Source organism: Haplochromis burtoni, unplaced genomic scaffold (assembly GCF_018398535.1).
Source record: "Haplochromis burtoni strain Fernald_Lab_line unplaced genomic scaffold, NCSU_Asbu1 Contig_49, whole genome shotgun sequence".
NCBI classification, from domain to species: domain Eukaryota; kingdom Metazoa; phylum Chordata; class Actinopteri; order Cichliformes; family Cichlidae; genus Haplochromis; species Haplochromis burtoni.
This window is the reverse complement of record NW_024582410.1, coordinates 863082-876566: the sequence shown is the minus strand read 5'-3', so window position 1 is coordinate 876566 and position 13485 is coordinate 863082. Positions and strand designations below refer to the sequence as shown.

Genomic DNA, 13485 nt, shown 5'->3' with positions numbered 1-13485 from the left:
GCCTCCAAACACGTGTTCAGCTCATTGTTTAAGTGGAAAGACACCCTAGTTTAAGTTGACTCTGCACCCATGTAGCTTTAAGAGCGCCCTCTGAACAGTGTGAGCCTTCCTCAGGTGAGTGATGAGATCCAAAACACAGAATTAACATAAAAAAAAAAAAAACCCTGAGTGTTTCCTTTGTACCCCTCCTTTTTCTTTTACACTACACTTTAATCTTTGAAGTCTTTGCATGTTAACTCACAGAATAAAAACACGAACTGGCCCGCAGGCAGGGTTTGTAATAAGCTGTAGTATTTGTCCCCCTCGCACTGCTTGAAATGCAGCTCTCAGCTTTTTTTTTTTTTTTTTTTTTAAATATGTGTTGGCTCTTGCAATGGTTTTTTCCAGATTTAAATGGCTTATGATTTGAAATATACAAACACTGGCTAACTGTGACACTGTTAATGCATTTCAGAAATTGCGTGTAAATAAATAAAAGTAATGAAATGACATGCTGGTCTTCCTGTTTTAATTTAAAGATAAGTTTATTAAGTCTATGTACAACAATGACTTTCAGAACAGCCCAAAGACTCGCCCGGCAAACCAAATCCTCTGTGGTGACCTGCAAAGAAGAAACGGGCACTTTATTAGGTACACCAAAGTGAAGCGGTACCTTTTCAAATAAACAATATTATTACTAAATTATAAGTAGAATAATGGTTTACATGAATAAAACCATTTTGTCTAAAAACAGCTTTACGTCCTTCATGAAGTTGCCCTGCTTGAACATAATGTGCTGACGATGCCTGCAGGCACCATGTCACTACCATCAGCACCCCTCACACTAACCATGATAACCTGTAAGATTAATTACATGTATTACACTACATTGGCCTGGTGCACCTGGGGTAATTCTTTTAAGTGGCCAAACGTGTCACTTAAAGGTTAATATTTAAGTTTATATAGTGCTTGACAATCAAAAGACACAAAAATACACCGTATACACCTGTCCTTGTAACTAACTTTGTGAGTGTAACCTCAGTTGAACCAGGTGTGCAAAAGGTTTAAGGTAAACCTTTACAACACTGCCCTCTGCAGGGTTCAGACTGAAGTACAGCTGCTTCTGAGGTTACAGCATTTAAGTAATCATGTGAAACTGGAGGTTTTCACAGCTGCACTGCAGCCCTCAACTTCCGGGAGAAGTCTGGCTGCTCCACCCATGCAGCGCTCACCTAAAAAGCATTTCCAGAAAGAAGTGTGGAAAATATCCCCAAGTTACCCAGAGCGCTTCACAAATCTGACTGCTTCTCTTATCATGAAAAAAAATTACTGTGCACCACTCTCACTTTTACAGACTTAGTTAAAACTTTACAGCTAAATACATAAATGTTTAACTATATCAGATAAGAGATGCCACCACCTTTCAAACATCCTCAAAGTGCTAAGTGCCTGCATGTGTAGGCAGATGTTACATGACAAAAACATCAGAATCCTTTGATTTGAAGAGTCAACCTTTCAGACAAGTCTGCAAATCCTCAAAAAAGAAAAAAAAGAAGAAAAAGGAAATGCCCTCTCACCTTAGGCACTGAACTGAAGCCATGCAGGGAGCTGAATGTGTGCAAAGCGAGGTTAGCGGACCAATAAAGCTAAAAGTGATCTCTTTTCAATCTTTTGGTGAATCTGGAGAAGCCCGTGGATCAACTAAAACGTACTTTTTACTTCATAGATTTCAAATAAAGTAGAAGGACATTATATTTCAGAAAGGCTTTTTTAAAAACAAACAAACAAAAACACAACTTGCCAAAACCTCTACTTTTAGTTTAAAGGGCTGAAACTATTATAGCAGATTCCAGTCATCTGTTGTGGTCATTTGGATAGCATGTTGTGAAAGTTAACTCTGCTGTCCTGTTGGGCATTTGCCTGGAAACTGGATAAATCACCTCATTCCTCGTCATCTGGAGGGATACCAAGCTCCTCATCTGTCCATTCAGAAGCATCCGGCCAAGGGAAGTGACCCTGCAGAGGAGGGATGAATCTTAATCAATTAACTCAATCAATTTATATCAATAAAATCCTGTTCCTGGCAAGTCTGTGCACAGCAAACCCTTTATTAGGAATGCCATACTGACACAGCTGTGGTTCGACATAATTCTACCACATAACTACTGCAGATTATCAGCTGTACTTTCATGCTCCTGTACTACCTCATCCAAACTCTCCTCAACTGGATTCTCCTGGACTTTCACTGGTTAGAAGTGGGATGGAAAGAGTAACTGGAGTTAAAGTTTAGCGTGCCTCCTCCACACCATTACATCATCTCCCTACGGGGATGGACTACAAAGCGAGATTAATAGCTTAAAGAGCTACGTTGAGCTTAATGTCTGAGTTTTCGGTGTCATGAAGGTGCTTCTCCTTTTTTTTTTTTTTGTTTGGTGCCAATCTCCTGCCTTTCAAGTATTGCAATTAACAGAACACAGATTAGGAAACTGATCTGTAGGCTGTTTATCAAAGGAACTATTCAGTGTTCTTCAAATAATAAAACTTTGAGCATCTTAAAGTATCTATAAGGCTGACGCCTGCCATCCTAAAGGGACCAGTATACCCTCCTCATGGTTCACTTCACACACCACCACTCCAACGTCACACATTCAGCGTTCTCTTGAATGATAGGTGTTGCCACTCAGACAATACTGCCACTAAAATATTGACAAAATGCCAGTTTTCTGCATAACTCCATCAAACTCTCTCTAAACCTTCATCTTGTGGCACGGTGCTTGGGATTACTGTAATGACCCCAATATCACTGAAAAGCACAGAACCACTGCTTTCAGAAACCATAGCGCAAACTGTTCAAAAATGTTGCAAAAACCTGTCTGCAGTGATGGGTTAGGGGTAAAAGGGTTCACTAGAATGGTTTTTATATTTAGTTTAGGTTTATTTAACTATAAAATCTTCCTGCGGTGAGCATAAAAACAGCCTATGGGGAAATTCATTTCAGCCGCTCATACTAGTGATTTTCTCATTACCCAGATCACATGACTTTACATGATAGTGAGCCCCTGATGAGAGTCAGCACCTTCAAGTGTGGCTATGGCTCTCTCCTGGGAAACTGAGGGTTGGGCTGCTCCCTCTCGGTTGAGGGAGGGAAGTTGCTCCAAGCTGTGAGGGATTAAAGTATCTTGGGATCTTACTCATAAGTGATGGGAGGGTGCAGCATCAGCAGTAATCTATGTGCTGCGCCAGACCTTCACAGTGGAGTGAGCCGAGCATCAAAGCAAAGCTGTCGATGTACTGGTGCACCTACAGGGAGTGCAGAATTATTAGGCAAATGAGTATTTTGTCCACATCATCCTCTTCATGCATGTTGTCTTACTCCAAGCTGTATAGGCTCGAAAGCCTACTACCAATTAAGCATATTAGGTGATGTGCATCTCTGTAATGAGAAGGGGTGTGGTCTAATGACATCAACACCCTATATCAGGTGTGCATAATTATTAGGCAACGTCCTTTCCTTTGGCAAAATGGGTCAAAAGAAGGACTTGACAGGCTCAGAAAAGTCAAAAATAGTGAGATATCTTGCAGAGGGATGCAGCAGTCTCAAAATTGCAAAGCTTCTGAAGCGTGATCATCGAACAATCAAGCGTTTCATTCAAAATAGTCAACAGGGTCGCAAGAAGCGTGTGGAAAAACCAAGGCGCAAAATAACTGCCCATGAACTGAGAAAAGTCAAGCGTGCAGCTGCCAAGATGCCACTTGCCACCAGTTTGGCCATATTTCAGAGCTGCAACATCACTGGAGTGCCCAAAAGCACAAGGTGTGCAATACTCAGAGACATGGCCAAGGTAAGAAAGGCTGAAAGACGACCACCACTGAACAAGACACACAAGCTGAAACGTCAAGACTGGGCCAAGAAATATCTCAAGACTGGTTTTTCTAAGGTTTTATGGACTGATGAAATGAGAGTGAGTCTTGATGGGCCAGATGGATGGGCCCGTGGCTGGATTGGTAAAGGGCAGAGAGCTCCAGTCCGACTCAGACGCCAGCAAGGTGGAGGTGGAGTACTGGTTTGGGCTGGTATCATCAAAGATGAGCTTGTGGGGCCTTTTCGGGTTGAGGATGGAGTCAAGCTCAACTCCCAGTCCTACTGCCAGTTTCTGGAAGACACCTTCTTCAAGCAGTGGTACAGGAAGAAGTCTGCATCCTTCAAGAAAAACATGATTTTCATGCAGGACAATGCTCCATCACACGCGTCCAAGTACTCCACAGCGTGGCTGGCAAGAAAGGGTATAAAAGAAGAAAAACTAATGACATGGCCACCTTGTTCACCTGATCTGAACCCCATTGAGAACCTGTGGCTGCCGGCGAAGCTCACTGGGCGCGTCACTGCAACTCCCCCTGGCTTCTGCTCCGCGGCTGCTGAGTGAGCCCTCATCTGGGACTCTCCTCAGCTCTTTCTGGGACAGTGGCGTGGCTGCCCCTCTGTTGGTCTTCCTTGGTCTCTTGTGTTCTGGGGGCCTCTGGATGTCTGGAGTTTTGATCTCCTCCATACCTGCTTCATCCCTGGAGGACGGGGCTGTGGCCCCCCCACACCCTCTAGCAGATCATTACATGAAGGAATTAAAAAAAACAAGCGCGTCCATGCTCACAGGTGTACACACGGGTGATCACACCCACAAACTACACCCTTTTTGGCTCCTACCTCAAAGCACACTGTGTTCTGTTGATCTTATGTGCTGCACAATAATGTTTAATATTTAGTATTTACTGTCATATTTCCATATATCATTGTGATGTTGTTTATTCTATTACTCTTGTTCTCTTCTGCTTGTTTTTTTTTCTTTCTCAACAGGTGATCCAGGTGATTGATATATGCATTTTTTTTTTTTTGCTCCGTTCTGTTGGTTTTTGTCTTTTGCCCTTCTCCCCCGTCCCTCTTCTCAGCTGTTTCTCTTTCCCTCTTTCTTTCCCCTCTTCCCCAGTCAAGTCTGTCCCGTATTCAGTAAGTGAAAATAAAATAAACAATAAAAGGTGAATCAAATGGACCATTACGGCAAGGCTGGGATGGTCAATTTGGTAAAGTAAATCCGTTGGGCATCTTTCTTTGCCTTTAGACAACAATTCTGATGGCAAAAGAGCCAAACGGGACAGGCAAAAAAAAAAAAAAAAAAAAAAGAGAGAGAAACTGTGGTCCATCATCAAATGTGAGATTTACAAGGAGGGAAAACAGTACACCTCTCTGAACAGTGTCTGGGAGGCTGTGGTTGCTGCTGCACGCAATGTTGATGGTGAACAGATCAAAACATGACAGAATCCATGGATGGCAGGCTTTTGAGTGTCCTTGCAAAGAAAGGTGGCTATATTGGTCGCTGATTTGTTTTTGTTTTGTTTGAATGTCAGAAATGTATATTTGTGAATGTGGAGATGTTATATTGGTTTCACTGGTAAAAATAAATAATTGAAATGGGTATATATTTGTTTTTTGTTAAGTTGCCTAATAATTATGCACAGTAATAGTCACCTGCACACACAGATATCCCCCTAAAATAGCTAAAACTAAAAACAAACTAAAAAATACTTCCAAAAACATTCAGCTTTGATATTAATGAGTTTTTTGGGTTCATTGAGAACATGGTTGTTGTTCAATAATAAAATTATTCCTCAAAAATACAACTTGCCTAATAATTCTGCACTCCCTGTATATTCACACCCTCATGGTCAGGAGATCTGCGAGTACTACAAGGTTTAAACGGATCAAGTTTCATACCTTGAATATGCACAAATTTCTTCCTTGTGCTCAGAGAAAGAAAGCCTTCAGACACTCCTGATGCGCCTTGAGGCAGCTGCTGTTCAGAACTGTTGGTCTACATAGATAACTAGACTGAAATGAACTTTGAGCTCTAGCCGTGGGTTCTTAAGTCCATAAGATCTTCAAACGTTGGTGATGCCATTTTCCAGAATTAATTTGTCAGTAGGTGGTGTTTTCACTCCTGTTTATGTCTTCTCTCTAACGTAACCTACTTTGAAGCAGGTTATCATTAACGTGATAACAAAAACCTGTATCTGCATCACCTCTATGCACACTAGACTGTGGTGTCTAAGGAGACACTGTGGATGGGGCAGTTTGATCGAGGTGAAAAAAGTGACGTCAAACTAGGATGAATGAATTTTGAGTTTTGAATGTTTGACTGCTACTGTTGTAACTGTCTTAACTAAAATTCAACTTTGATTGCTTTTTATTATTAGTGACTGATAAGAAGTTCAAGAACCAGTGGGCTAATTTAATTACTGCATGAATAGGTAGGCATACAGTGTTGTGAAAATGTATTTGCCCCCTTCCGATTTCTTATTTTTTGCATATTTGCCAAACTAAGATGTTTCCGTTTAAATAAAATTTTATTACACAAAAATAACCAGAGTACATACAAGTTGTAGTTTTAAAATTATTTCATTCCTTAAGCGAGAGAAAAACTTCATCCAGTAATGCCCATCTAAACCTAATGATTGCGGCACCCTTGAGCTTTTTAAATCACTGTGAAAGCCCTTCAGAGGTGGACCTGCTGGTGTGTCTTGGATAATTATCTTGCTGCATAACCCAAGTATTCTTGGGCTTCAGGGCATGAAATGATGACAGGGCATTCTCCTTCAGGATTTTCTGGTAGAGGTCAGTTTTATGCCACACGTAACAAGGCTCAAAATTTCTCAAAGTTTAGCTTTTCGCGCTTCAGTTCAAATAAATTTTTTCCCCAAAAAAACCTTGGGGATGATCAAGATGCGTTTCTTTTCTATAAATGGCTTTATAACCCTTTCCATCAGTTTGTTTCTCAGCTGTTCTTGTGTTAATTTAAAGCTTTTTGCTAGGAGTAACAATTGCTTTTTAACAGTACTGTGATTCTGCCTGATTTGACCTGGTTTTGCAGTGTTATTCTGGACTACAGCCATCCTTCATTTTCACATTACTGTTTACACTGTATCTACTCACCAGAACCGCATCAGGGTCATGCCAGCAGTGCCAAAGGATCCAGAACCACATGACACCACTGATAAGCTCCGACTCAAACTTCTGCTTCTTCGTCAGCTGCGGGTATTGTCTGTACTGTGGCTCAATGTGCGGTCCGCCACTCGCCCTGACAAACAGATAGTGTTTAAAAAAAAAAAAGGCACACATTAACTCAAGTTAAATAATGCAGAAAGCAACCTAACTACTTTGCCGTGTTTCAGACTTCGCTTGTTTGAATATATCGACGTGCTAGCTACTAACCGCTGAAGCTAACAGAGTAGCTAGCGTGCTAAAGGCTTACTTTCTGCTTGTTATTCTCGCGGGTTCGCGTCGTAGCAGTCGCGCTCCGGTCCGAAGGACTCCCAATGCCCTCCCAAATGAAGACATGGCTGCTTTTGTCTCAAAAATCCAGCCTTTCTTAGACTCTGTAAAGATCTAGATTAGGTGCTACTCCGCTGGCTGAGAAGTCACCTTCTCCTCTTGTCAACAAGCAACCTCCAAACAACGCCAGGTCTGATTGGACAGAAAGTTAGGGGTGTTATATTTCAGAGCGCCCCCTTTTGTTGACAAGGCAAAATGAAATTTTACCCTGCTGGGCTGTGACATCCTCAGATTTTATTTGCGTTGTAGTAGTATGTAAACCTTTACATTTTAATCTAATTACAATGTATTTTTTTAGCGTTTGAATGACAGTGAAGAGGCACTAGACGTAGTGAAGGTGGACGAATTTAAATACCTGTGCACAAGAGAGGTGGAAAAAGAGGGCGCAGGCAGGGTGAAGAGAGTGCAGGCAAGTGTCAGTGGTGATTTGTGACAAAAGGATAGCAGCAACAGTATAAAGGGAACGTTTACAAGATAGTAGCCTGATATGGTGTATGGTTTGGGAACAGTGGTACTAACAAAAAGACAGGAGGTGGAGCTGGAGGTGGCAGAGCTGAAAACGTGAACATTTTGTTGGGAGGATTAGAAATGAGTACTTCAGAGGGAAGCTGAGGATCACAAGACTGAGATGGTTTGGACATGATTAATAATAAGAAAAACTGATATTGTATTTAGCCCAGTTTACTCTCTAGATTGTATTTGCCTAACAGCAGTGACACTAATTCCATTGTTAGCACCCAATTAGAAAATAATGCCTGGTACTGAATAAACCCCATTTAATTTAGGTCATGAGTACACTGGTCTATTAGGGCCATTTTAGATTTAATTTAATAGTTAAATAAATCAATGACCCATATAATTTATGAGGCTGAAATGATACATTTAGGAGAAAATCATAACACTAAAAAGTGCAAGAATTATTCTGAAATTTTCTCAGATTTATATCACAATAACACATAAGAAACATAAGTTTTTTTGTTTTGTTTATTGTCAGATAATGAGAAACAAAAAACAAAGAACTGGTCTCACTTTATATGGTTTGAGCCACCTCAGCACACTGCAGCTAACTCGAGTAAATGAGTAATGATACGATAATCACATACCAATCATTATCTTTCAGTTTGATATTCAATTACTTTTAGTTACTTTAGTACAAATTCACAACAACAGTCACTTCAAAATGCTTTATATTGTTGGGTAGAGACCCTACAATATTAAAAAAAGCCCCAGCAATCCAATGATGAATATGTGCAAGCACTTGGCGACAGTAGGAAAAAAACCCTCCTTTTTACCAAGAAGAAAAACCTGTTAGAACCAGGCTCAGGGAAGGCCATCCATCTGCCATGCTTGTACACTGTTGTATAATCAGGGTTAAAGATTCACTCTCCACCTCCGTGAACTTCCATTTCGAGTTAATTAACCAAAAAAAAGATGCAATAAACGCTGTTGTTATTCTTTCTTTTCTTTTTTTGGTTAATCTGATATGGTCACAGGCTTACAGAACTTTGAATAGATGAGGTTTCATCTTTTCGAAATCCAGATGCTTCTTATTATATTGTGGATCAGGGATTAAATGATAAGTACTTCCTTTTTTAAAATCCAACTTGTAGGGATAATATCCCACAGGCTCTGATGTGAAGTGAAGCAATGAGGGTTTTTTTCACAATATGATTTTGCAGTCTTAGACAATGGAATTTATTTACATTATTTACCTTTGTCTTTATGTAAATATGACTTAGCTAAAAAAAAATGTAACTAATACATGACAGTGATGCAAAAGGTAGGCTACTCATATTATCATTGTGTCAAACTACTGTTCTACATTAAAACTGAAATACATAAGACTATACCCAAAAACCCAATTTCCACTTTATAGAAAGCTAGATGAAGTCCCCTGGCTGTGCCACTAGATGGGGTCAAAAGCTAAACAGATGTAGTCCGGGTGGTGTCGCTGAATGTTTTTGTGTTACAAATTAAACGTATCCACTTTTGTTAAAGTTGAAGTGTTTGTTGGTGTACAAACAGAGGCAAATGAAGTGCTTGTGTAACTAAACATCACTAGCACTGACAATGATGGACTGACTTCAAACTGAGGTTCACACGTTATATTTCCGTGGCGAGAAAAAAACAACAACTTTTTGTCCATTAGTCACAAACAATGTATATGTGCACCCCTTGGTTTGCTGACCTGTAAATTAAACCATAACTTGAACTTTGCAGGATACGAAAACAGGAAATAATATCACACTGGCGAGAACGCGCACGGCGCCGCCGCCCAGAAGTGCTCGAACTGAGCGCAAACAGAAAAAAAAAGTCATCGACGCCATCTTGTTCTCAAACGACAACGATAAAAGACTTCATTTCAGGGAAGGAAGCTGCCGTTTATCGCTTGTTGTTGGTAGTCCTTTTCCACGCAATGTACACAGAAATGTCATCGCTTTTAAGTGTTGATTTGGGTGTTTCTTTACACCACACACACTTAAAACTTAATTTGACATTGTTACCTAATGGCGCCTGATAGTAGCTGCTCTCCGGTTGCGCCCCTCTCCCCTCGCAGCTCAGAGCCCGCCCACAAATACTAACTGCATGATGTCATCAGAAACCAACCATTTCTCAAAAATGACCATTTTCATCAGTTGCTTATGGACCACTGCTAATCCCCCACCAACTGTGCGCCACCGTCCTAACATAGGAGAGATTGGATCGTCTTCGGACCGACAACACGATGCTGGTGGGCACTACGGCATAAATGGCATCCGCTCCAAGAAAAAAATTAAAAAGAAAACAGACAGGGGCAGATTTATCGCTGTAACCTCCACTCTAGCCGTTTACGAACATTTCCGTTTGAAGCGGGTGACGATTGCTAGAATTTTCTGCCTCCGTCCTCCCCCCGAGTTTTTATCAAACGAACCCTGTCTGCCCGTGCACCAGCCGTTGCAGCGGTCCTGCGAGAGGGCGCATGCGCGAATGGATGCGGTTTTAGGGTGGGGGAGGGTGGATAAATGGAAACGATGAGAACATCCTCTGTGAACATATGATGTCAAAGGGATTTCTACAGACATGTTTCTGGACAGGGGGCCGTAACAGATTCACCACAATCATAATAAAATTTGTGGGGAAACTGCTAGAATCTCCAAGTGGACTGATGACTTTTACAGCTTACACCCAATAATAAACGGGCCGTTAACTGCAGAGTCTCCTTGATAATAATTACCGGCCATAAAACGGATATCCACTACTAAATACTAAATGAAAATGAAGAGCAACTCAGATTTTTGCAAGTCTGTAAATGGGACTGAAGTGAGTTGATGTGTCCTCCAAGCCTTTAAGTCTGTATTTACTTACTGATTTCTTCCAAGTTTATTTACTATAAGGCCCTCAAAGTGTTCTCCTGCTCGCCAGGTGTTAGTTATCCATGATTAAAATCTCAGTGCGCTATGTTTCACAGGGTATTTATTCCTAATATCAGTTTAATATAGAAAATGTCTTGTGTAAGGGGTTACATAACAGCTTAGTTGCCTCCTACTGAGTTGGGGTAGCGGATTTGGGTGCTTCTTTGCAGCCAGTGCCAGTGGGTAAAATAAAGGATTTTGCAAATGCAGGCTATTTATATGTATGTTGTTTTGCTCGTGATAATAAAAACGTGGATTGACCTACTCAGACGGGACTGCTCAGCTGTTGCTTTTTTATTTATAGTTTATAGTTTTATTTATAGTTTATAGCTTTTGTAAATTAATAATAAAATTGTGGATTGATCTACTCAGACTGCTCAAGTGTTACTTTTCGTGTATTATAAACAAATATATATTTATAAATAAATATAAGAGCTCTTATATTTATAAACAAATATAAGAGCAAATGAAAAGCAAATTACTAGGTTATAGCTACTGTAGCATTTGCACTTGATGTAAACTTCCTATGTGGGGTCGTGTTGAGGTAAAATCCCCATTAAGAGACTGCAGGCTATCGCTTCTTCTTATCCTGAGAGGAAGAGGAGGAAACAGGAGGGGGAAAGAGCAATTAGTTTAAACAAAACCTCCAGATAACAGCATTCCCACAGCTGACTTCACTTTCAAAACATGATCTTGGAGATAGCACTGGCGTTATAAACAAGCTGTTTAAAAAAGAAAAGAAAAAAGGTTCACGCGCTATCTTTCAGAATCTGCACATTTAATTTACATTTTAAAATGATTCCAGACATACTCTCCGTTTTAATTTTACGGGCATCGTCTAAATCGCGCAAGATAAATTTACTCCGTAGCGTTACCGACACAAACGGCAGCCCTCTTGAGGAATTGTCGAGGTGGACGCGCGCCGAGCACGGTCACGGCGCCCCTGTGAAATGGGGACTGTAAGCCCCGCAGTGTGTGGAGGCGGAGCTCGGGTTTAGCGATGGAGAGGGAGTGAGGAACGGAGAAGAGGCGGAGTCAAGGCAGTCCTGGTAGGGCCGCCATTTTTGCAAAGGGAAAAGAGACTGGTTTTGAGGGGATCTAATTTCTAAAAGTCTCCGTTGACTAGGGCAGTTTTAGCAGTTTCGAATTGATTTTCTAGCTACATTTGGGGTCCCCGCGTTTAAACAAGAGGCAAGGGAACCCCCCTCTCAGAAGAAGAGTCTTTAGAGGACACGTTTAAATACAAACATTTTAAACCTTGGCCAGAGATCCGCAGTGTGTGTGTGTGTACAGAAGTATTGTTTTGGTTGTGGAAACTGTGTGGAAAGCGACGGGGGTCTTACCCAGGTCCCCTTATTCGCTACTCGGATCCTCCAGAGTGGACATAAAACGGTGAGTAAACTGCATTAAGTATTAGTTAAATCCGACTTGGAAAGAGGGTATTGTTGGCTTTTAGTTAGCTGGCCAGGCACATCATGCTGATGCTGGCTAACCGTAAGCCAGTAACCAGCTGAGTTTAGCTTCCAAAGCGGACTGCTCGACACCATTAGGTCGTAAAGTGGCAAGTGGTTTTCGTTCATATTTACCATATTCATAATTTCTTTTCAAAAACCTGATAAGTAAATGACGCAAGTGGCTGTGTGAGTATCAAATTCGCAACCCAACAGTACTTGCTAGCTAGCGCATGCTACTAGCTCAAATTAGCCTGACACTGACTATTCGCTGATAGTGAGGCAATACACGAGACGTCATACAAAGTTATCAGGTAAATATTATTTACAAGTGATCACCTTGTTTTAAAAAATAAAATAAAATAAAAATATGCCTTAACACCAGAAACATTGAGACAAGGGTACCTCACAGCCCTTCGTCCAGTCAACAACATTCAAGGCTGCCAACCGTGAGCTGCCTTTAAAATCTTTAAAAGCAACGGTTTTACAGCCGTTTTTTGCACGTTGACTCGGGATAATTGGAGCCAGATAGGGAGTCTCTTGTCTAGTTTGACACAGTGACACTGCAGGCCATATTGCGCACACTTTCGTGCCTTTTTGTGTGTGTAAATAATACCCTTCGAATACAACCGCTTTATTCATAATCAGCCAAACTACTGCACGTACTGTCTATCAGCAGATGCGATAGCTCACTGAAAACGGTATTATTTCATGAGTGTTTTTTTAAAAGCTTGAATCCGTCGCAGTAGCGGCATCTCTCATCTGTCTTTAGCCATAGAACGGAAACATTATTTCCGTTCATGCGTTGAAAAAAGCCCCGAAAGAAAATAAAGCATTTTACATGCAGCTACACCGATTTTTATGAAGTTGTTCTTACGCAGTAATCTCGCAGGCTTTATAAAGAAGTTGAGAGCACGTCCGGTGTCAAACGGAGAGAAACTGGCGACTCTTCTTTTGTTACACTCTGACTTAAAAGTGCATTTCGCGATGATCACTTAATTTAGATTCAGGGTGTATTGGGTTCAAATGCTGCAAAGCGTGGGGGAGGGGATGTTCCTTTTGGGCATCTCGCCCCATCTACTCCAGCTGTACTAGCGATTCAAGCTACGCAGAATTAAACAAATGAAGGAAATTTGTCGCTTTCCCCTCACCTGGTATAACCGTGTGAATGCGCAATCAGCTTTGGTGGTGGTGTTTTTGTGTCTTAACGCGGATGTTGTCGCTCTTTCCTGTCTGACAAGCAGCGTATTAATTCGTGTCGGCTAGTTCGCTGTGCTAACTATAC

At 41.1% G+C, this 13485-nt stretch overlaps 2 protein-coding genes across 7 annotated transcripts in view; one reads left to right on the top strand and one right to left on the bottom strand.

The window, feature by feature from the left end:
- Nucleotides 1-505: 505 nt before the first annotated feature.
- ndufb2 (NADH:ubiquinone oxidoreductase subunit B2) lies at nt 506-7496 on the bottom strand. The gene is made up of 4 exons (XM_005923560.2): nt 7278-7496; nt 6959-7103; nt 1920-1995; nt 506-601 (listed from the first exon to the last, which is right to left on the bottom strand). The coding sequence occupies exons 1-3, from the start codon at nt 7361-7363 to the stop codon at nt 1921-1923; spliced, it is 306 nt and encodes a 101-aa protein (XP_005923622.1). The 5' UTR covers nt 7364-7496; the 3' UTR covers nt 506-601; nt 1920.
- Nucleotides 7497-11227: 3731 nt separating this feature from the next.
- Nucleotides 11228-13485, top strand: part of kmt2e (lysine (K)-specific methyltransferase 2E) — a 28316-nt gene continuing 26058 nt past the window's right edge. For 3 of the 6 annotated variants that reach the window (XM_005923564.3, XM_005923567.3, XM_005923565.3), the window contains exon 1: nt 11229-12141. The gene's annotated coding sequence lies outside the window, so the exon portion shown is untranslated. Of the gene's footprint in view, nt 12142-13485 lie in introns of all 6 variants that reach the window. The other 3 variants (XM_005923566.3, XM_005923568.3, XM_005923562.3) reach the window with 2 other exon arrangements.

Excerpts from the sequence above, each read along its gene's own strand:
- ndufb2 (XM_005923560.2), bottom strand. The coding sequence starts at position 7,363 with ATGTCTTCATTTGGGAGGGCATTGGGAGTCCTTCGGACCGGAGCGCGA. Across the intron at positions 7,104-7,277 it reads GCGAGAATAACAAGCAGAAA|GGCGAGTGGCGGACCGCACA; the intron begins GTAAGCCTTTAG and ends TCTGTTTGTCAG. Across the intron at positions 1,996-6,958 it reads ATGACCCTGATGCGGTTCTG|GGTCACTTCCCTTGGCCGGA; the intron begins GTGAGTAGATAC and ends CCTCCTCTGCAG.